The sequence below is a fragment of the Schistocerca gregaria genome, chromosome 3 (assembly GCF_023897955.1).
Source record: "Schistocerca gregaria isolate iqSchGreg1 chromosome 3, iqSchGreg1.2, whole genome shotgun sequence".
Classification (NCBI taxonomy): Eukaryota; Metazoa; Arthropoda; class Insecta; order Orthoptera; family Acrididae; genus Schistocerca; species Schistocerca gregaria.
The window spans coordinates 147,006,007-147,031,235 of NC_064922.1; the positions used below are offsets into that span (position 1 = coordinate 147,006,007).

General features: G+C 40.9%; 1 protein-coding gene across 1 annotated transcript in view; it reads left to right on the plus strand.

The window, feature by feature from the left end:
* The window catches only part of LOC126354544 (WW domain-binding protein 11), a 79,368-nt gene that overhangs the window by 14,775 nt on the left and 39,364 nt on the right, over positions 1-25,229 (plus strand). The window contains exons 3-4 of the mRNA XM_050004276.1: positions 1,977-2,074; positions 17,846-18,296. Coding sequence (XP_049860233.1) covers positions 1,977-2,074; positions 17,846-18,296 — 549 coding nt within the window. The remainder of the gene's footprint in view (positions 1-1,976; positions 2,075-17,845; positions 18,297-25,229) is intronic.

Consider the following 25,229-nt stretch of genomic DNA (forward strand, 5'->3'; position numbering starts at 1 on the left):
ATTACTTTTTTTCAATGATACGTTTCATTGCTCTATCTGGATTAGAACAGAATTATAATTATTTATGTTAAGACAGTCATCCGAGTGAGATGGTGCACTAGTTAGCACACTGGACTTGTGTGCAGCAGGGCAATGCTTCAATTCTTCATCCAGTCATCCCAATTTAGGTTTTCTGTGACTACCCTAAATTGCTCCAGGCAGATGTCAAGGTGGTTCTTTTCAAAGGGCACGGCCGATTTCACACCTGATCCTCACAACAATCTGGGATTGTGCTCGATCTCTTAATGACCTCAGTGTCAACGGTATGTTAAAACCTAATCTTCCATCCTTCGAGACAGACATTTTAAACTTCACACAGTTCCAATACTTTGCAGGCCTGCATCTTTCTCCGCAATTGTCATATACCTGTGCAAATTGGTAGTTTTCCATCTCTTATCTGGATCCTCAAATGTGGCAAATTTGTAAGAAATCTGATTTGGTCAGGTTGAATGGTGCATTGAATTAACACCTGTAGTGTGCATTCTTTGCCTAAGTACAAACATGGAGTTTCAGTGATTAAACTGCAGCAGAGTAAACTAGTTTGTGACGGAGATGTTGACAGTGTGGTCACTGTGACTCTGGAAGCCTGTCTGCTGCATTGCCAGTACACCAAAAATGATGTAGCATGTACACTTGTTGCTTTTGTCAAGTGTGCATTCTGTTCCACTTCACTCTGTTTTAATTACTCAACATTGGCAGATCAATGATGAATAAGGGAAGAATGCACAACTTAGTAATTTCTATTTTGAGAAATTCGCTTTGTAAGTATTGCATGTGTTAACCTATATTGTTTCATACAGATCATTAGCTGTTTTCCAAATAATATGCCATTTATGACTGTTGTGAATCTCCTGTAGATTCATTAGCCTTCAGACATTGATTGTAGAATAATGCAGGGTTTTACTATGGGTGGTAGAAAATGCATATTTTAGTATTTTAAAATTGTTTTTATTTAGTTTTAGTCATTGGAATGAGGTAGGAATATTCCCCTCGCATTCCGCTTCTGAATGGTGTCTGGTATGAAAAAATGAAATAACTGTGATTTGCTCCAGTTTTATTGTCACAGTTATATTCAAGTTTAATTGTATGCATAGAGTATAGTGTCTTATGTTTCTGCACTGGAGTTTATTGACCATATCTGTGATGCTCTTGCAGTAATAAAAAAAGAAAAAGTGTGGAGACATGTCAATCTACTTTTAACCTTTACCACATTGTTATTACTACTTGGTGAAGATTCCAGATTGAGTAACACTGCCCTTGAATGAGTAGGCATTGGTTCAATATAGTATTTCACTCTGTGATTGACTGTAGTGAGTTATTATATGCAGTGCTTTCAGACACTCTGATCTGTTGAAATTTTAAAAGGAATTAAATTACATCTGCATATTATTGAGAATCCTTTGTTATTTTGTACTAAGCTCAGATAATCAGTAAGTCTTTCTGTATTTTGTAACACTTTTTGACCATTGTCTTTTCCAGTAGACAGAGATCTACCAATGTTGTTATTCATGATGATGTGAGTAGTAACAGCCAAATTGTATATCCTCTTGGTACACCCTACACTAGTTTTATTTCCAACATTGCCTCATTGGGGACATATTGGGTCCCTTGTGCTAGAAAGTCCACAGTCATAGCGCATGTCTTGTCCAGTATTTCATAACTACTCATTTTGATTGGTAGTGAGAGATCATTTTGCAGTACCATCAACTAAATTCTTATAAGTATAATTATATTGCTTATCTATACTTTTTACTAGAAAATTTGTAAAACTCAGTTTTGATCTCTAACATTTTCTGTAGAAACAGTATTCCATTATACAAAAAGCTGTGTGAGCGTGCTGTTTTGTGTTTTATCATATAGTGTAATGCTATGTTGTGGTGCTATGGATAATTTTGATAGCTTGTGATTTTTGTATGCTTTCTTTTATTTTATTTCAGAGTACAATGTTCTGCATCCACCACCTCTAAATGAGAAAGTTTTAAAAGACAAGAGAAAGAAGTTAAAGGAGACATTGGAGCGAGTGTTGACAATGTATGTAAGTATAGAACATAAATTATACCAGTTGTTTGCTTAATTTACACAGTCAATATACCAACACTCTACACACGGTTGCACAGTTGTTGGCAGAAGAGTAAAAGATGTAAGATTTATGCAACTAATGCCACAGAGACAGAATTGTACCTTCAAGGCAATCGAGCAGAGGAAAAAATCTTTCTCATCTGCTCTTCTCTCATTGCTCACTGAGCAGTTCAGTAGCTGCATCCAGAAGAGAGAATGGTTCAGATGATTTATAGCTCCCTTCTTTTACAAAAAGAGGGAAAATCTGTAGCATTCTGTTTGGAAATGGGGAAAGTTGGATTCTAGAGACACAAACAAGATGATAGAAGGCCAAAGGGAGCTGTTGAACTTGGCTGCTCCCATATGAATTACTGCATAGCTGTTGAATCAGTAGACTGAGATATGATGGAAGGAAGAGCTGCCGGAAATGGTACCATACAAGCTATGATTGGTAGCAAAACCAAGTGTCTGAGTATGTCAAGAGGATGGGGTAATCCTTGTCTCTCTCTCAGAAAAAGTCTTGAGGTAAGCTGTGCCTGAGACCAGGAAATGGGCTCCTGAGGCCAGTAAATGGGTAGCAGCTTGAGGAACTTGCATCAGTGTAGTTGTGTTAGGTTTGTTCCAAAAAGTGTGCCTCAGTCTGGAATGACTATCATCTCCTCATATCTTTGTGGAGGCTATTACTTCTTATATCAGGACTTCCTGTGGATTGAGCAAACAACTTGTGAACATTCACATGCAGCCTAATAAGAAAGCCTATATGCATCATTCTTCTGATAATTTCATCAGATGAGAATGTCATTAACATTAACAAGCCACATTTAGTGTCTAGTAAATGTATTTTGGGTTATTGGAAGATGAGATGAAAGTTCATTGATTATTCTCTTTCTATATTAAAAAACACAGGAACAGATAGTTGCTTTCCCAAACTCCTACAAACACCTTTGCAATGGAACACATTTAATGTAGATATCAACATCATTCCGAGCAACTGCAGTACTGAATTTGAAATGTCCTACGAAGTCTTCTGTTTATGCTGTACTAACTTTTGATCAGGGCATTTTGCAATATAGCAGTGTATTGCATTTAGTACAGGAACTACAGAAAGGACGGAAAAATAAGAGTGACTGAGATAGAAGGAGCTACCAAGAGAGTTAACAAGTATCTTCAATTCAAGTGTTAATTTCATGTAAGCTGCTGGATTATATCAGAGTCAGTGTCGTCGTCCTCTGTATATTCCAGAAATGTGGCCACAGTACCATCTGATGCAAAGGGCAAGCAACATGTGGGAAATGTAGTTTAGATAAGCACAAACAGGATCTATGCAGATGTGCCAACTGCAGAGCAACCATGCAGTCTGCATCCTTTATCACACTGTATTCATAAATTAAAAATGGGGATAGCAAGGCATACGCCTTAAGCTGAAACCAGAAAGCCATATAAAGCATTGCCACAATCTACATCATTAGCCCTAGAATGGATGAGGACTCTCTCTTGGACCCAGTCTCTCTCTCTCTCTCTCTCTCTCTCTCTCTCTCTCTCTATATATATATATATATATATATATATATATATATATATATATATATATATATATATATTAAAAACAAAGATTCCAAGACTTACCAAGCGGGAAAGCGCCGGCAGACAGGCACATGAACAAAACACACAAACACACACACAGAATTACGAGCTTTCGCAACTGGCAGTTGCTTCGTCAGGAAAGAGGGAAGGAGAGGGAAAAATGAAAGGATGTGGGTTTTAAGGGAGAGGGTAAGGAGTCATTCCAATCCCGGGAGCGGAAAGACTTCCCTTAGGGGAAAAAAAGGACAGGTGTACACTCGCGCACACACACACACACACACATATCCATCCGCACATACACAGACACCATATGGTGCATGGCGGAGGATACACTGTGTCACTATTAGTCATTTCCTTTCCTGTGCCACTCGCATACAGAGCGAGTAAAAAACAACTTACTGTATGCCTTTGTAAGAGCAATAATTTCTCATATTTTATCCTTGTGATCACTATGCGCAATGTATGTTGGCAGCAATAGAATCACTTGGCAGTCAGCTTCAAGTAGCGGTTCTTTAAATGTTCTCAATAGTGTTCCTCAAAAAGAGCATTGCCTTCCCTCCAGGGATTCCTTTTTGTGTCCCCAAAGCAAGCACTTCCATAACACTTATGTGTTGTTCGAACCTACCGGTAACAAATGGAGGAACCCACTACAGAATTGCTTCAATGCCTACCTGGTCCGGGTCCCAAATACTCGAGCAGTACTCAAGAATAGATCCACCAGCATTCTATATGCAGTCTCCTTTACAGGTGACTCACTCTTTCCTAAAATTCTCCCAGTAAAGTGAGGTTGGCTATTCGCCTTCTGTACCGCAGTTTTAATGTGCTCATTCCACCTCATACCTCTTTGCTACGTTATGCCCAGATATTTAAACGACTTGACAGTGTCACGAAGACACTGGTAATGCTGCATCAGAATGTTACAGGTTTGGTCTTCCTACTCATCTACATTAACTTACATTTTTCCACATTTAAGGCTAGCTGCCATTCATTACACCAACTGGAAATTTTTGTCTATGTCGTCTTGTATCAGCCTATAATCACTCAACTTCGATGCTTTACTGAACACCATGGCATCATCAGCTAATTACCGCAGATTGCTGCCCACCCTGTCAGCCAAATTGTTTATGTATACAGAGAACATCATTAGTCCTATCACACTTCCCTGGGGCAGTCCTGAGAATACCCTTGTCTCTGATGAACACTGACTGTCAAGGACAACTTACTGGGTTCTATTATTTACGAGAAGTCTTAGAGCCACTCACATTTCTGTGAATTTATTCCATATGCTCACACTTTTTTTAACAGCCTGCAAGGGGGCACCATGTTGAATGCTTTTCGGAAATCTAGATATATGGAATCTGCCTCTTCCCCTTCATCCCTAGTTCTCAGTATGTCATATGAGCAAAGTGCAAGCTGAGTTTCACATGAGTGATGCTCATTCACGCACATAAGCTTCTCAGTCTCAAAAAAGTTTATTATATTCAAACAGAGAATGTGTTCAAGGATTCTGCAGTGAACAGAAGTTAGGGATATTGGTATGTAATTTTGCGAGTCCATTCTTTTACCTTTGTTATATACTGGAGTCACTTGTGGTTTTTTCCAGTTGCTTGGGACTTTGTGCTGGGTGAGAGATTCATGATAAATGCAAGTTAGGTAAGGAGCCAGTGCTGTAGAGTGCGCTTTGTAAAATTGAACTGGGATTCCATGTGGACCTGGTGATTTATTTGCTTTCAAATCCTTCTCTTGTTTCTCTGTATCTCGGATATACTTATTACTGTGTTGTCCATACAGGATTCTGTCCAATGGTCTAATGACCGTATGTTTGTACGATTCTTGAACATGAAATTGAAAACTTCAGCTTTCATTTTGCTGCCTTTAACTGGCACACCAGACTAGTCAACAGAGGACTGAATGGAAGCCTTAGACCTGCTTAGCAATTTTACATACGATCAGAATTTTCTTGGTTCTCTGCCAGATCTATTACTAAGGTGTAATAGTGGTAGTTGTTGTATGCTTTGGGCATAGATCTTTTCACGAATCTCTGCTAACCTTCACTTGTCACCATTTATGCGTTCTCTTTTGAACCAAGAGTGCGACAGCCTCTGCTTCCTCAGCACCCACTGAATTTAGTTATGAAACCATGGTGAGTCTTTTCTAACCTTTATCCACTTAGTAGGCACATAACTCTCCAGACCACAATTTACAGTCTGTTTAAACTTTACCCATTATTCCTCTACATCCATTTTACTGGAACTAAGTGATGCCAATTTACTGGTTAAGTGAGATGTTTGTAAATACTTATATGCTCAACCTAGCAAAAACAATGTCCTAGCTTTCTTAACTAATTTATTAACTTTCATAATCACTGTCGCTATAATGACATCATCATTGCTACTCCCTGTTTCCATACTGACATTCTCAATAAGGTCTGGCCTATTTGTAGCTACAAGGTGTAAGATATTATCGTTGCATATGGCCTGGTGAGCTAGCTGCTGAAGACAATTTTCAGAAAACATGTTCAGAAGTATTTCGCATGACTTTCTGTCTGTACTCCCCTCCCACGCAATGAATGCATAGACTTCCCAGTCTATATGAATGCGTAGACATCCCAGTCTATACTCAGCAGGTTAAAGTCGCACCTCCAACCATTATTGCATGATATGTGTATTTACGTGCTATTGACCATAGATTTTCTTTGAATGACTCTAGAACTGTCACAGCAGAATCAGGTGGCCAGTAAAAACATCCAACAATTAACTTGGTTTCATCTACACCTGTTATACGTAACACTCAGCTTCGACCTCAATAGAGAGAATATTTTTGTTGGTTGCAGTGAACAGTCCTCTTTCTATGGCCTCTAATCTTCTTTCCGATATACATTCCACTGCTTTCCACTTCGGGCATCTGCCAGCTCTCAGTCCCAAGAATAATTTGAGTGTGAGAATGTTCCTGGAAAGCAGTAAATTCGAAAACTTTATTGTGAATATTTCGACAGTTTACTGATAAAATTGTGACAATCTCTCTCTCTCTTATAAAAAAATAACTGCAAGAGTATGCTGCTTATGAGTAATTTTTCACTTAACTGTCCTAGAGACTACTACTTGTTTTGTCACTCCACATTACTCGCCAGTTGATTATTGATGCTTGAAGAGACGTGTTGTGGGTCTGAGAGATGCAGCCCATCTGCTTACGTTAGCCTTTGCACTTTTCTTTTTATACTGACAGCATACAATAAAACTGCTCAAAATGGCTTGGTGTAGTATCCAGTAAGTCAGGAAGAAAGTGAAAAACTGTTTGAATTTTCTCATGCTTGCAAAGTAGAAGGAGTGATTTGTTTTACGTGGCAAAAACTTTCTAAAGACGAGATTGCATAACCATTTTGTTATTTACATACTGCCAATTTTGACAGACTTTGGCTGTGTTCTTCAGATCATCAAAAACTTGTGTTGTAAAATGTGTTCATTCTGAGTTGGACTTCCTGCCAAGTTGTCATGTAGATAAAGTGTAGCATGTTGTATAAAAGTTTGTTATGAATAAAACATCTATAATCAAGAAACACCATGTGCACTTAGCCTCGTTCTTATATGTAGCACTCACAGATGATTGTAACATCATAAAAAACATAGCGCACAATGAAATACAGAGTAGCACATCTGTTAACATTATCTGGACATGTTGCAATCAACATGATTGTTATGTCAAGAATAACACTGTATACAATAAAATACACAGTACATATGTTAACGTTCAAATCATTGATTAGGACATGTTCATCTGACATTAACAGATGTGCTACTGCGTATTTTATTGTGTACTGTACAAGCGGCGGCAGAACAAACACACAAAAGATGGTTGTAGTTGGCAAGCTTTCGGAGCCAGTGGCTTCTCCTTCAGGCAGAAGGGTAGAACAGGAAGAATGGGGGCGAAGGAAGAGGTTGGAGAGGTCTAGGAAAAGGGGTAGATTTAGGGAAAGTCGCCCAGAACCGTGAGTCAGGACAGGCTTACCGCACAGGATGAGAAGGAAAGACTGATTGTTGGGGACTGCATTGGACAAGATTTGAAAACCTGAGACCTTAAAGGTTGAAGACAGGGTAATATGCAGACAAAGATTACTGTTTAAACATCATGCAAGTTAATAAGAGTGAAAAGCTAAGTGCATTGTATGTAACAGAGGTTGGAGGTGGGAGGGGGGGGGGGGGGAGGGTGAAAAATAGATGGGTAAGACAATGAAAGAGTGGAAAACTAAAATGGAGTGAAGCAAAGATTAGTTACTGTGAAGAAATGCTGAGAGGGAAGAAATTAAGGCCAGGTGAGTGATGAGAACCGAGGATATGTTGTGCTAGTTTCCACCTGCAGAATTCTGAGGAACTAGTGTCTGGGTGAAGAATCCAGATGGTGCGTGTGGTGGAACAGGTGCCAGGTCAGGATTGTTATATTGTAGAGCGTGCTCTGCAACAGGATATCCACTCTGCCTATGTCCATTCATCCTAATTGATAATTTGGTGGTAGTCATGCCGATGCAGTAGGCCGAACAGTGTTCATGTAACAGCTAGTATATGACGTGCAGTTTCACAGGTGGCTCTCCCTTTGATATAATATGTATTGCCAGTTACAGGGCTGCTATAGATGATGGTAGGAGGGTGCATAAGGGGCAAGTCTTACAGCAGGGACAGTCGCAGGGGTAGGAGCCATAGACTAGGGAGATGAGTGCAGAAGGAGCATAGGGTCTGACAAGAATACTGTGGTGATTGGGAGGGTGACAGAAAATTATTCTGAGTGTGGTGGGCAAAATTTCTGACAGAATGGATCTCATTCCAAGGCATGATTTTAGAAAATCATGGTCCTGTCAAAGTAACTGATTAACAAGTTCCAGACCAGGATAATACTGAGTCACCAGGGTAGTGCTCCCAAAGTTGTTTTGTGGAGGGATTAGCAGTACCAGGATTGGATGTGATGGCTCTTGTTTTAACTAGGCTAGTGAGGTAATTACATGCAGTGAAGGCTGAGGGTGAGAATGGTGCTGTATTGCTGTAAAGAGTCTGCATCTGAACAAATATGTTTGCCTTGGATGCCACGGCTGTATCAGAGTGAACGTGTGGTGCATCTGAACAATTATGTTTGCCTTGGATGCCAAGGCTGTATGGGAGGGAACATGTGGCGTGGAAAGGATAGCAATTGTCAAAATACAAGTAATGTTGTTTGTTGGCATGTTTAATGTGGACAGAAGTGTGTAGCTGGCCTTCGGTGAGGATGAGATCAAAATCAAGGAAAGTGCCATGGGATTCAGAATAGGACCATGTGAAATTTAATTGGGAAAATGTATTAAGAAATTCCAGGAATTCTAGCAGGTCAGCCTCACCATGGGTCCATATGGTAAAGATGTCATCAGTGTATCTAAACCAAATCAGAGGCTTCACTTCTGGATTCCAGGAAAGCGCCCTCCAAGTGACCCAGGAAAAGGTTGGCATAGGAAGGAGCTATCCTGGTTCCCATGGCCATTACCCCTAATCTGTTTGTATGTCTGCCGCTCAAAGATGAAGTAGTTGTTCATAAGTATAAAGTTAATTAAGGTGAGTGGGAAAGATGTCATTGGTTTGTAATCAGATGGGCACTGACTGAGGAAATGTTCAGCAGCAGACAGACCATGAAGTTGGAGGATGTTGGTGTAGAGGGAGGTAGCATCAGTGGTGACAAGCAAGGTTGATGGGAGTGGGACAGACATGGATTTCAAATGCTCTAGGAAATGGTTGGCATCTTTGATGTAGGAGGGGAGTCTTTGTACTGTGGGTTGCAGATTTTGATTGACTAAGGCAGTTATACGTTCGGTGGGTTCTTTGAAGCCAGAAACTATAGGACGGCCAGGGTGTTTGGATTTATGGACCTTAGAAAGAAGGTAAAAGGTTTTGGTGGGGTGAGAATCTCTGTGGGTTGAGGTGTCCTGATGTTTTAAGAAGGAACTTTACACAACAAATGAATACCTTACTATCTTTTGAGGGTATTATTCTTTCAGAATGTCCATTCCTTAAAAATGGGGAAAGTGTGGTATCAAAATATTTATCTTGGAAGTTGTGAAAACAGATTACGTAAAAAATTTGGAAGTACATATGGGACAACCATCTGCAGGATTTTTCTAAGTGAGTAACACATCTGATGAGGTTGTGCTCAGGCTTGTAGAGTCAGTGAAGGGAACAAGAAGGAACATTACCCTTGACAATTGGTCCACAAGCACAAGGCGAGGCCCACGGTGCTTTAACTCAGCACTAGCACTGGCATGCTCGCCGTACTGTCATCTGCAGGTCAACAGGTCTGCGTGTCTCCCTTTGCAGCCTCTGTGACAGGTCTCTGCACTAGTGCACAGTGCTACCAATACCAGTTTATCTGTCTCTACTGGCAGTGATACTAAGTTCCTCCGGAAAACAGTCAGGCTTGGACATTGATCTGCACTTCAGACCCAGAGAGGGTGCCAGACAACCCAGCAGCAGACTGACCAACAAGGAGATAATGCCGGTGCTGTTGGCTCCACTCGGAGGTCGGAGGGGCATAGAAGCTGAGGCCAAGGAGGGTCAGCTGGCAGCAGTGGATGAAACGCCTTCTGCTAGCAAGAGGGGGGGGGGGGGGGGTCGGAGGAAGAGGGCAGATCAGGATCCATGGGCTCCACATTAGCAGGCGCAGGGGCTAACCTCGCTGGGACCCAAGGCTGCACGTGAGAGAAGGATGGCAGGGGGCACAGGCATGGTAGCAGGGGGGAGGTGCACTGCTGCAAGTGTGAGTCTACCACTGGAACAGCATGACCAACTCTGCTGCTCAGCTGAGTGGCAGACTGCAGCGACGGTTCACAACAAAATGCAGGTGCAACTAATTTGCATAACACGTCATCTGCCACCAGCCAACATCCACTACTGAGAATGCCTGATCTTCATGGCTCACCATGACACCTGGCAGCCGCTCCCTTTAATGGCCAAAGAATTGAGTCCGGGAAGGAAAATGCAGTCGGCCACTTAGGTCCGCGGATGTGACACAGTGTGCACTAAATCCAGAAGCCCTGCAGCTGGAACCCACACAAGCTTTTCCTCTGGACTGCACCCATTGGCTGATGTCACATTCTCAGAAAACTCAACAACAAATCATCGCGGGATGAGAGACTTCTACATTTGGTTCTTGAATGTGTGTATGAAGTGTTCCACTTCCAAGTTAGGGGCCAGGTGAAACAGAGCGGTAGTCGAATGGTGGATACGATTGTGCACACAAAAGCTGCCACCAACCAACATCCACCACCGAGAATTGCTGATCTTTATGGCTCACCGTGACACCTGCCAGCCACCCCTGGCCAAAGGACTGGGTCCTGGAAGGAAAATGCAGTGGACCACGTTTGTCCGGCAAATGCGATTCAGTGTGCACCAAATGCAGGACACTGCAGCTGGCACCCATGCAAGCATTCCACTGGACTGCACCCAGTGACTGATGTCACCTGGCACATTGTCAGAAAACTCAACAAAGCATCATCGCAGGAAGAGGGACATCTTCATTTGGTTCTTGAATGTGTGCGTGAAGTGCCTCCAAGTTAGTGTCCAGGTGAAACAGGGCAGTGGTCAGATGCTGGTAACTGTTGTGTATACAAAAATCATCAAACTCCTTTGACCCAAACTGCCTACTGGATATGAGGGTTCTGAGGAATCCCTCTGTGGCAGAAATAACTGATAATGGGTGAAGAATGGCAGCCAGTGACATGGGGGACAACTTGGCTATGTGTGGAAAATGCTGCCCTAAATTAGACCCATGAAATCAACATGAACTGTGTCCCAAGGGTGCTCTGGGGCCTGCTAAGAAAAAATCAGACATGGCAGTGCAGCCCAGTCGTGTGCACACTCACAGGTCTGCACGATGTTCGATGTCGTGCCTGACCGCCTGCCAGTAGCCTTGTCATCGTGCCAACACCTTCATATAAATCACAACCCAGTGCAACACATACAGCAAATGGAGTGTGCGAGGATGCAGTGCTGGAGGAACGACCACTCGGCAGCATTGCTCCTCTGATGGAAGCATGGGGACCCCTGCACAGTGTTGAGTCAGTCACATAAGAGAAAAACATATGCCATGCGGAATCAGCCCCCAAAGAGGCGCCTCACAGCCAACCCACCTGGACAGGTAAAACAATTTTCCAACAGTTATGACATTTCACATTGTTAACTGGAAATCTGACCGGGTTTGGTACCATCCAATGTGAACACACCAGCCTCCTTCCTTCAAACTCTGGATCAGGCTTCACTGGTAGCTGCAAAAGTGCATCAGCATTGGCACACTGAGCAGTGGAGCGGTAATGAATGTTATAGCAATAGTTACTGAGAGATAGAGAGCCCACCTGTGCAGTCAGTGGGTACTCCTATCTGGCAACTTAAAACGAGAACCAGGTAAGGGAACCAGCAGCTTATGGTTGGCAATGAGGAGGAACCTTGCCCCATAGAGGGAAACATGAAACTTCTTTGCTCCAAAAGTAATAGCTAGCATCTCCTTTTCCACCTGTGAATAATTACGCTGTGCAGTAGAAGTGTTTTCGATAGATAAGCAGTGGGTTGTTCGGTGTCATCTGGGTTCCAATAGAACAGGACCCAATGTGACAGTACTCCACCAAGCCATACTGATAACTCTCATATGTCACAGTTAAAGGTTTACTTGGAGTGAGGATCTTGGATGCCAGCTGGTAGGTGATGGTTTTGATGTGGTCATCTGTAGGATCAAGGCCATCTTTACTGACCACATGTCCCAAAAAAAGCACCTGTGGGGGGTAAAAATATACCTTCCCAACTTGCAATGAAGGCCATCCTCCAGGAGGCATTGCAAAATTGATTAAGGTTTTGTAAATGCTCCTCCCAATAGAGCCCATTACCCAGATGCCAACCAGGTAATTGATGCAACAGGGAATTTCTTGAATCAGTTGCTCCAGATACCATTGATAAATTTCCAGCATAGACGAGATTCCAAAAGGCAAGCAATTAAGTTGGTAAAGCCCAAATTGGGTGCTGAGGACCAAGAAAGCCTGAGAAACTGTGTCCAACTGCAGGTAGGCATCGCTCATATCGACATATCGATATGTGAAAGATAATGCCCCCCCCCCCCCCCCCCCCCCCCCCGCCCCCTGGGCAACTTTGCCAACAACTCTGCCCGCTGCAGATTTGGATAGGAACCAACACCACAATGTGCATTTGCCCCCAGTTTAAAATCACCATAAAGGCACACAGTGCCATCTGGCTTCTGATTCACCACCATGACATGGCTCACTGACTTGACTATCTGAGTTTCACATGGTTAGCACACTGGACTTGCATTCAGGAGGACAATGATTCAAACCAACGTCCTCCCATCTGGATTTAGGTTTTCTGTGATTTTCCTAAATTGCTGGGATGGTTCCTGGGATGGTTCCTTTGAAAGTGCATGGCTGACTTCCTTTCCCATCCTTGACACAATCTGAGTTTGTGCTCTGTTCTAATGACCTCAGTGTCAGTTGGATCTTAAACCTAGTCTTCCTTCCTTCATTCTTCCTTATTATCTTGACAAAATAGGAGAAACAACGCCTTGATGCAGCCAATGCTGCAACTCAGCGTTTACCTTGTTGCACTTGAAGAAGGGAATGGGATGCGGGTGACAAAATTTAAGTTCTACTAATAGCTTAAGAGCAACATGTGCCTCAAAACCTTCTGTTGTGCCCAAGGTGTTCTCAAACAATGACCTGTATGACCGCAGTAGTGTGTCCAAATCAAGAAAAGAAATGAATTTGCAAACTAAATGCGATTTGACAACAATCTGGAAGCCAAAAAGGGAAAAAGCATCTAGCACAAAAATATTTTGTGCAGGAACTGATCACTAAAAATGTTAAGCTGCTGTTCCACATCCTTATAATGTGCAGAGAATTGCCCCCACAAAGGAACGCATTGTTTACTACAAAATACTAGCTGCCATAGTGGTTATTGCAACTCCAGGCACCCCAAGAGCTGTACATATGCAAAATAATGAGGCTGACTGTCACTCAACATGTCTAATTGAAATTTGACCAGCTGCTCATCAACCATCATCATCAAAAAATGCCAAGGCATTGGAAATGGCCCCAGAGTGCAGCAAAAACACACAAGTTTCTGGTGATTGACTCACAGCTCACCAAATGTCAGAAGCAGTTGCCAAGTGGCCTATAAGACAGCATACTCCACACATGGCCTCCATTTGCGGGAAGGACCATTGGCTCACTCAATGAGCAGAAGGAGAATGACAGCAAGGACCAAAAAAATGTCTTGGATAGCAGTAAGGACACTGCAGCTGATGTGGACCTGCCTAGCATGACCTGGGCAAAGAAGTCCAGTACCACTGCACCTTAATCGTATACACACAGTGACATGACAGGAGGCGAGACTACCTAGGGTACCCCACGGGGAACTGGGGGCTGTTTACTGTGCACACCTAGTTGAGCCACCTGCTAATTATCAGAAAGGACATACCTTGCAGCTACTGCTATCTCATACAATTCTGGAATCTGGGCTGTGACAGCTAAAGAAGGGTTGGACAAGTAAATGCCGTAGTCAGAACCTTGGGATCAGATACTAACCAGACAATATTGTCCCGAATTAGTGAGTCTGCAGAAGAGGCAGCTCGTTTTGGACACTAAAAATGACACTAGTGCAGGAGACCCTGCAAATCGACCATGCAGGCCACACACGACTGCTCTGGCCCCTTGTGGTGCTGGTTAAATTGCACCCACATCATCACCACATGGATATGATGTTCATAATACCATGTCAGCAACCAGAAAGGCTCATCAAAGGGAAGTTTCTTGGGCTCAGTAGAAGGCTTCAAATTTTGGACAAATTTATATAAACCCATACTGCTGTACAACAACAAGGTGGCCTTATCAACCACATCAATGATACGCCTTACCTGGCAGTGCAAGAACTACTGGAGGTAATTCTCCCATGTTTCCGTAGGCTCATCAAAATTGGCAAACAGTGTCTGTGGTTGGGTAAGAAAACTGAAGGGTGGGCGTCCGGCTCACTACCGGCTGGGCAAAGGCACAAAGCAAGTCCTCATTGTGGTTTAGCAGCATCTGCTGCTGTTCCTTCTGTAGCTAAAACTGTTCCTACCAGCAGGATCTATAGTATCCAGAATTTAACACTAGGAACGGAGGAAAACTATAGGGCAATCACGTGCGTAAGAAAATCCTTTGTCCCTACTTTAGTATCTGCACAGGCATGACAATGCCGCTCCACTACACTGTCTGCTGATACTACGCTTTGCGTACTCCCTTTATAGCAGGTTTTCACACTTCCAGTGCACTACCGATGCCAGCTCATCTGCCTCCATAACAATGTCTGCTGGCGGGATGCCAAAGTAACAGTCCTAAATTCATAACTTGTAATAGTACTTTTAAAATTCCAAAAATTGGTTCTAAATGTTGAAGAATGTTTTTAAATGCTGAATAACTTAATTTTAAGATTTTTGGAGGAATACAACTTTTTTAAAAGAAATGTATGACAAATTTAATATTAATAAACTTTTTTGGCATTGTTGTTTAAAATTTATGTTTTACTAACTTTGGAACTTTTTCTCCTACCTGTTCTAGGGTTAAAACTTTTGTTAATCTCAACATTGATGAAAGTAATACCTTACCAGTAAATGGTTGCACACCCCAGTGTAATGTTAACAGCCTGGCGAGAGGTCTAAAGTTGATGTATTTGTCAGTGATAAATACCACTCCTTCCATCTCCCCTCAGCACCAACTTGCAAGCAAGTCATTTGCTGTAATACTACATGTGTGTGCATGGTGTAACCATAATTATCTTTTGTGTGCCTATTCCCGATGAAGATCTGAACAAGCACATGCCATAGTTCACCTGAGAGATTTTAATGCAGACAGTGGGATTTTGTCACCACATATTCCCTGAGTACAGCTTTTGAGAGCCTGACACAAAGAGAAGGGTTATGTCTTTTGAACATGGGACAAAGCACTCATTTCCAAACTGTTACAGGATGGTTCTTCTCCATTAATACCCAAATTTGCTCTGTCTTGTCCAACCACACAAACCTTTGTGAAAAACGAGAAACTTTTGTACTTAAATAACCACGTTGTGATCTGGGTTCACCAATCAAATTATGCAACACCCATAAGTCAGTAATAAAGTGGATACTCAGTAACTCTAAATAAAAACTGTACTTCAATGTTCTGGAAGCATACATGAATGGCTGCACCCAAATTGCTAACCTACCTACTATAAATTCCCCAGGCCCTCTACAAAGACTGACTGTCCTGTGGTGGAGTGCTGCTGCGCAATCATCAACAAGCATTGACATTGTCATCAGCAAATCTTAATTTTTTTTTAATTTCTTCTCCCTGAATGTTAATTACCTACTATATTTCTCCTTAGTTTCCTTTATTTCTTGCTCAATGTGTGGGTTGTATAGTATGTCTCGCTCCATTCCCAACTACTGCTTCCCTTTCACGTCCTTCAAATCAGTTTTGTTTCTGTACAGGTAGTAGATGAAGTTTTGCTTCTAACATTTTATTCATACAACCTTCAGAATTTCAAAGAAAATTATCAAAAGTTTTTTCTAAATCTACAAACATTTTAAATTTTGGTTTGACTTTCTTTTATTTATCACCTAAGCTATGTCTTAGGGTAGGTATTACGTCACATTTTCTTGCATTCTTCCAGAACCCAAACTCATCTTTTACCCAGTTGACTTATTCCAGTCCTTCGTCAATCTGTAGACAAGTTGTGTTAGTATTTTACAATCATGTCTTATTAAACCGATGGTCTGATAAACTCACATCTGCAAGCATCTGTCTCCACTTGTCACTGACACAGAAACATGAGAGCTTGTTTCCTCGTATGGTGGTGTATTTTGAGGAAACTCACTAAGAATAATATTCTTTATGCAGGCAATTGTTATTCAGGTGTCATTCTAACTCTGTTGTCTGTGTATATGTATTCCATCATGGAATTTGTTGTGGAATACATTAACTCATTTAGAAAAAAAACTGTAACATTCACTCAGTGAACGCTGTATGGAAAAACAAACAAATTGGGCGATAAACCCAAAGTATTCAAATCGAAGTTGAAAGTTTCCTTGTGACATCCCTCCTCTCCTATCTAGGAGTTCCTTGCAATAGTTGAGAACTGTTCTCTCTAATGTGTTATTAATTCGTATACACTCAGTTTTTTGTGTTTCATTAATTCTTTAAGTATTTGTTTATAAATTTTCTAATCAGCATTCTGTACACTGTGCACTGACTCATTCGATGTGCAAATAGCTTTAGCTCGGATGTTCCCCCAGAAATTGATAAATAAATAATATAAATTCTCTTTGATGTATGGAGATATTTGCCTGTCTCATGTCTTGTGTCTACCAGGAGGAACAGTTTAGCCATTGTTGGTCCTTCCAAGTATCTTACTAATTGTGATGGAATGTGGATGGTGATGCAGTACTGCCAAGATAATTTGGTCCAAATGCTGAAAGGCCTAAGGTGAAAGTTAATTTTAAATAAATACACCTGCTGAAGCAGGTATACTGCCATGAAATACATAGTGAAAACGTAATGTGGCTGGCTACAATTATTTGTAACGGCAGGCATCATTAGGGCTAAATTTTCCACAATCAGTTGTTAGTTTTGTGAGAAGACCAAATGTATCTGCTTTTCATGTTTCAATTAATTCCACTGCAGATTGTAATTGTTTGTTGTCCTCATGAACACTCTAACTGATATCTACTCACAAGATAGCATGCTCCTCGTTCTAATTCCCATTATTGATATTACGTATCGTGACACTTTTTATTTCTTGTGTTGCAAATTCTGCATTTAAATTCTGTTAGACAGACAATATTACTTCTTTTGGTTCTTGTTCTTTGCTTCATCTCTTGTAAGCTTTGAAATGCCCTTTCTCGTTTGTCATATGCGGAGGTTTTTAACATCTCAGTTGCCTGATTTTATTGTGTTTATAGCTGCCAATTTTCTGTGTGGGTAGATTTGTGCAAAAGTAAATGAAGCACAATTGTTATAGTAAAATCCAGGTAATAAATGTTGAACAGAAATTGTAAGTTTGTGTAACATCTTGTTATTGCTCTGATTCAGTTGCAAAAATTACATTCTTGTGGTCAGTATTAAACATTTCAGTTTGTGTGATAGGATAAAGAAGATCCAGAAAAATGGGCAGAGCTGAAGCGGATGGAAGTAGAGTACGAAAAACGCCGAGCGGCCCTCGTCGCATATGCCGAGTCGGTGCGGCACGCCCAGCAGGTCCAAGTCGACGACATTCCTCTCCCGACACTGCAGCTTCCCTCATCAGTCCACCCGGACTCGATGCTGTTTGCGGGCATTCCTTCCCAGATACCGCTTCCCACGGCAGACCCGCTGGTGGGCCTCGTCCCACCCCACCACCTGTCAGGGGCAGCAGCTCTGGCAGGAGTCCCCCTGCCCCCAGGCCTCACACTGCCCCCTCCCCCTGGAATACTTAAAAAGACTTCAGCCTATGCTGGCACTGGCCCTCCGAAAACAAAGAAGAATCCAGGAGTGCCACCCGGGCCCCCTCCAGAGCTCAGTGATGACAGTGGAGATGAAGAACCGATGGAGCAAGATGGTAAGTAAACTATCTGATAAAACCGTAGGTGGATTCGCCATAGCATTCCGAAATTCGATAAATGGAACTGTAATGGGCATCCTTCTCCACTGAAAGTTTTAGATGTTCATTCATGAGAGAATGTGTGTAAGATTAAGATATACTTTCTAAAACGGTGATTCCCATTGACATATCTGTCGTATGTAGTACCCCTCTTATTTATTCATCAGCAGTCCCTCTCTCAAAAACCAATGGCGTCTAAAAGCTATCCTCTATGTGGTACACAGCAGTAAATGACCCGAGCCGAGCAAGGAAACTTATACAACATACCTATGCTGATAGGAATAATAGAATTTATCTGCTTGAGCAGCAGGTGAATATCATAACACATGTAGATACAGTTTGTTCTTTTAACTTTCCAAATTAATGTATCAATAGAGAAAATGGACAGAAGGACCTGAAATCGGAGCCTGCCTTATTCGTAAGCAATGTGATTAACTAATTCATTATAAATTGTGATTTACTACTACTTCTTTCAGTACTTGTAATTGTTTTGCTATAAGATCCAAATTTGAGTCTAATTTCACTTTAAACTTAGTTGACACATGAAATACAGCCTATTGTCATCTGTTATTGGCAGTTACCAAGTTGACTGATGGATCACTTTGAAATTTCAATTACAGAGAGAGAGAAAATAGTGATGCAGCAATCACCTAGTACTGAGACTTGCTTCATTCAAGCTTTCTCATTTAGTAAAAAAATTCTCACATTGGACAAAAAGTACAGTCAAATCCAGTACATCCTCATTATTTGTTCAATCTATCCATTTAATCTTCAGCATCATTCTGTAGCACCACATTTCATAAGCGTTTGTTATCTTTCTGTTTGAACCACTTATTGTCCAAGTTTCACTTCTGTACAATTCTAGTCTCGATTCTAATATCTTCAGTAAGTGACTTTTGAACTCCTTTGTTTATATTAGATGTTAACAAATTCCTGTTTTCTCAGGAGTGCTTTTCTTTGTGTTACAAGTCTACAGTTTACATCCATTCTACTTCAGCCATCAACAGTTATTTTGCTGCCCAAATGGTAAAATTCATGTATTACATTTAGCGTCTTATTTCCTAATCTCACTCCCTCAGCATCACTTGATTTAATTTGACTAGATCCCATTACCCTTGTTTTATTTTTGTTCATGTTCATCATACAATATATTTTCAAGACACTGTTCATTCTGTACAACTACTCTTCCAAGTACTTTACCATTTCTGACAGAATTACAGTATCACTTGTGAAACTTGAAGTTATTTCTACTCCCTATCTTTAATTCCCTTTCCAACTGTCTCCTCAATCTCCTTTACATCTTGCTCAATGTACAGATTAAATAACATGTGGGATAGACTACTACAACCCTGTCTCACTCCACTCTCGGTTAGTGCTTCCCTTTCATATACTTTGCCACTTAAAACTGCAGTCTGATTTCTGTAAAAGTTGTAAATAACCTTTCACTCACATATTTTATCCCTGATACCTTCAAAATTTGAAAGAACAGTACAGTCAGTATTGTCAAAAGTGTTTGCTAAATTTACAAATGGTGTACCTTTCTTCAACTTGTCTTCTAAGATAAGGTGCGGGGTCAGTATTATCTCACATGTTCCTACGTTTCTTCAGAATCCAAACTGCTCTTCCCCAAGGTCAGCTTCTACTAGTTATTCCATTCTTCTGGAAGTAATTTGTGTTAATAGTTTGCAACTGTGACTTATTAAACTGTTGGTTCTATAGTATTCACATCTGTTAGCACTCTGCCTTCTTGAGATTATTACAGTGTTCTTGAAGTCTAAGGGTATGTCCCCTGCCTCATACATCTTGCACAACAAGTGCAGTAGTTTTGTCATGGCTGGCTGTCCTAAGCATCTCAATAATTTTGAGGGAACATTGTCTGCTCCAGGGACCTGGTATCCACTTCGGTCTGTCACTCTTCTTCTTCTGAAACGCTTCTTCTTATGTGGGTCATTTACAGAGCCCCTTCCAATCTTCTGTTTTCTCTCACAGTCTATCATCCTACATTTCCTCCCATTGTAGTCCTCTTCAGTTCACATTATCCTTCATCTGGTCTCGCCATCTTGGTTGTGGTGTTCCAATTGATTTTCTTTTAGTTTCTGTCCATTCCAGAGTACTTCTTAAAAGTCTATCTTGTCCCATTCTGGCCAAACCATTTCAGGCTATTTCTCTCCATACTTTCTTCTAGGGCATTGATTGAAGCATGTTTTGCAGTGTTTCATTCATTGTCCTGTCCCTTCTCATCTTAGGATACAAAGCACATCTCTGTCACTTGCATTCTGCTTCGATCTTTCTTTGTCCAAGTTCAGTATTCCAATCCATAAGTCAAAACAAGTAGATAAATTGTGTATCATAATCTTTTCTTCCTCAGGTTTTCTCCAATTCTTAATTATGTCTGATAAACAATATAAATTTTTGAGCTATTTTGTATCCTCTCCAAAATTTAATCCTTCCTTTCTTGGTTTGTGTACTTCTCTAGTTCTTTAATAATTTTTGTATTACAACTTACATTCTTCTTTTTTTTTTTCATTTTTCGTGCTGATTTTCACTGCACCAGTTTTTGTTAAATTTATTTTCATGTCAGCTTCTTCAATTACCGTCGGCCATTTGTTTAGTTGTTATTGAAATTTCTATTCATTGCTTTCCCTTCTCATCACATCATCTGCATATGCTGTGATTTTCATATCATCTGCTATTGACCATTGGTGAACTTCTTATCGCCGGCCGGTGTGGCCATGCGGTCTAGGCGCTACAGTCTGGAACCGCGTGACCGCTCCGGTCGCAGGTTCGAATCCTGCCTCCGGCATGGATGTGTGTGATGTCCTTAGGTTCTTATCATGTTGTCCATGACCCTATTGAAGAGCATTGATGAGAACACACTTTTTGTCGAACCCCTCTAACTGTTGTAAAGCAATGCAACTTTTTGCTATCTGTTATAACACAATTTGGGCATTTGTTATACATGTTTGTGATTTTGAGTTGCCAGTCCTTTTGGCAGTTCCAGTCTCTTCAGACCTTGCCATCTCTCCTCCTTTTTAACAGTGTCGTAAACCTTTTTATGCCTATGAATCAAACTGCATCATCAGTCCCAAACTCTCATTCCTTTTCTACAGCTTCATGTTGACTGCAGACAAGCACCAGACTGCCATCCACATGAACTAGAATTAAAATTCTTTCAAAATCTCTGACCTCGTCCTGCTGTTGGAACTGTCGCTACTATTTATTCATTTCCACCTGTCATTAGATTTGTGATAATTGGTGTGCTAATCATTCTTAAGGACTTGAAATATAATTGCTGCACAACACCCTATAACAACATAAGTCAGCCAGTCATTGTCAACTACACAAGAACTGTTCTTTAAGTGACTTCGCCGTGGTTGGTAAAATGGCAACAACAAAACCTAATTTAAATTTTTCTTAGGTGTTTCGCTGGTTATATTCATTATTACTTCGGAATTTTTGGCAGCGTGACTTGTTGCCTTCTCAGGTGACTGCTGATGACTGACTGGTGTTGGTGAGCACCCACAAAACCTTGGGCCTCATATTGTCTGCTTCTTCTGCTGATTATTTATTTATTTAGTTAGTTACATGCTCCACTTATTTGTTCTACTATTTATCATGGTTTGGGTCAGTTTTCAGGATATATGCACATATATTTATTTATCAGTATGACAACATAATCATAAACTTAATCATAGGTAACACTTGGTTCAAGAATCATAAAAGAAGGCTGTATACATGGAAGAAGCCTGGAGATACTAACAGGTTTCAGATAGATTCTATAATGATAAGTCAAAGATTTAGGAACCAGGTTTTAAATTGTAAGACATTTCCAGGGGCAGATGTGGACTCTGACCACAATCTATTGGTTATGACCTGTAGGTTAAAACTGAAGAAACTGCAAAAAGGTGGAAATTTAACGACATGGGATCTGGATAAACTGAAAGAACCAGAGGTTGTACAGAGTTTCAGGGAGAGCATAAAGGACCAATTGACAGGAATGGGGGAAAGAAATACAGTAGAAGGAGAATGGGTAGCTTTGAGGGATGAAGTAGTGAAGGCAGCAGAGGATCAAGTAGGTAAAAAGACGAGGGCTAGTAGAAATCCTTGGGTAACAGAAGAAATATTGAATTTAATTGATGAAAGGAGAAAATATAAAAATGCAGTAAATGAAGCAGGCAAAAAGGAATACAGACGTCTCAAAAATGAGATCGACAGGAAGTGCAAAATGGCTAAGCAGGGATGGCTAGAGGACAAATGTAAGGATGTAGAGGCTTCTCTCACTAGGGGTAAGATAGATACTGCCTACAGGAAAATTAGAGAGACCTTTGGAGATAAGAGAACCACTTGTATGAACATCAAGAGCTCAGATGGAAACCCAGTTCTAAGCAAAGAAGGGAAAGCAGAAAGGTGGAAGGAGTATATAGAGGGTCTATACAGACGAATGGAAAAAAACTAGTAGAATCCGACCTCGGGGAAGATCAGTTTGGATTCCGTAGAAATGTTGGAACACGTGAGGCAATACTGACCCTACACCTTATCTTATAAGCTAGATTAAGGAAGGGCAAACCTACGTTTCTAGCATTTGTAGACTTAGAAAAAGCTTTTGACATTGTTGACTGGAATACTCTCTTTCAAATTCTGAAGGTGGCAGGGGTAAAATACAGGGAGCAAAAGGCTATTTACAATTTGTACAGAAACCAGATGGCAGTTATAAGAGTCGAGGGACATGAAAGGGAAGCAGTGGTTGGGAAGGGAGTGAGACAGGGTTGTAGCCTCTCCCTGATGTTATTCAATCTGTATATTGAGCAAGCAGTGAAGGAAACAAAAGAAAAGTTCGGAGTAGGTATTAAAATCCATGGAGAAGAAATAAAAACTTTGAGGTTCGCCGATGACATTGTAATTCTGTCAGAGACAGCAAAGGACTTGGAAGAGCAGTTGAACGGAATGGATAGTGTCTTGAAAGGAGGATATAAGATGAACATCAACAAAAGCAAAACGAGGATAATGGAATGTATTCGAATTAAGTGGGGTGATGTTGAGGGTATTAGATTAGGAAATGACACTTAAAGTAGTAAAGGAGTTTTGCTATTTGGGGAGCACAATAACTGATGATGGCCGAAGTAGAGAGGATATAAAATGTAGACTGGCAATGGCAAGGAAAACGTTTCTGAAGAAGAGAAACTTGTTAACATTGAGTATAGATTTAAGTGTCAGGAAGACATTTCTGAAAGTATTTGTATGGAGTGTAGCCATGTATGGAAGTGAAACATGGACAATAAATAGTTTGGACATGAAGAGAATAGAAGCTTTCGAAATGTGGTGCTACAGAATAATGCTGAAGATTAGATGGGTAGATCACATAACTAATGAGGAAGTGTTGAATAGGATTGGGGAGAAGAGAAGTTTGTGGCACAACTTGACCAGAAGAAGGGATCGGTTGGTAGGACATGTTCTGAGGCATCAAGGGATCACCAATTTAATATTGGAGGGCAGCGTGGAGGGTAAAAATCGTAGAGGGAGACCAAGAGATGACTACACTACGCAGATTCAGAAGGATGTAGGTTGCAGTGGGTACTGGGAGATGAAGAGGCTTGCACAGATAGAGTAGCATGGAGAGAGCTGCATCAAACCGGTCTCAGGACTGAAGACCACAACAACAACAACAACAACAACAACATGACAACATGCTGGCCATTTACAGTCCACTGGCTTAAATTTAGTATAGATGAACATATTACTCTTAGATACTATTCATGCAACTAGTGATACACCCCCCTTCCCCCCTCTTGCCTCCACCTACTTGCTCTTTGGGTATTGTTTAATGAATATGTGGGTAGCTCACTCAGACATGTGATTTTAGCCATATTTTATAGCATACACATTTATTTAAGTGTGTGAATTGCCTACATGCATTTTCTTCAACTAGTTGTTGTCATCTTCAGTCCAAAGATTGGTTTGATGCAGCTTTCCATACTTGTCTCCCATGCAAGCCTTCTTTATATCTTCATTATGACTACAACCTGCATACACCTGAATCTGCTTGTCTTATTTGAGCCTCAGTCTCCCTCTGTAACATGCCTGGCTTTATATAATTCTGCAGTTACTGTGCAACATTCTATTTGGGTATGGTAATTAATCATCCATCCATGCCTATAAATGTCCAGTGCCAAAATGTAACCAGCTGCAAACATAAGTCTTCTAGCTGCTGTACATGCTGCACAAAACAATGCTAATGACTTAAACAGCTGCTTCAGTGCCTGTGCTGTTTGTACCGTCCCCTGCAAAACAGCTACTCTGGTTATAGGGAAGGGGAGTTAACACAAGACAGTTACTGAATATGTTATTGTCGAGTGGAATATTAGGTGTTCCAGAGTAAATGTATGTGTTTAGAATGAGCAGAAAAGATAGAAATTCATTAGCCATTTTTGCTTCTAAAGTTGGTGCTTTTTGTGTTTAGCAATCTTCAGGTCCTCTAGGATGTTTGGCAGGTGCTCGTACATATGGGCTTCACTGTATAGTCGTATGAAATATAGACACATGGAAAGATCTGATGGAGAGGTCATTTTATCACAAAAAAACCTCAGAAATCTGGGGAACATATCACAAACTGTGCAGCCGATTGTCCCATTTCGTGTGAACCACACATTTTCCATCCCTAATTGTGTCCTGTCTACCTTTTCCTTATAGTATCACTGTACTGTTGGGAGGTAATGCCTTTAATTAGTCGCAGTTTAAGAATACAAACTTCATTGCATAGACATATATCCTGTGGGGTGTCGTTGTTTAGATACTCAGTAGCTATTTCAAACAGCTCTAGCCTTTTAAGCAACTCTTTGAGTGTAAAGAAGCAAGGGATGATAATGAAGTGTCATTATATTTGGAATAAGACAG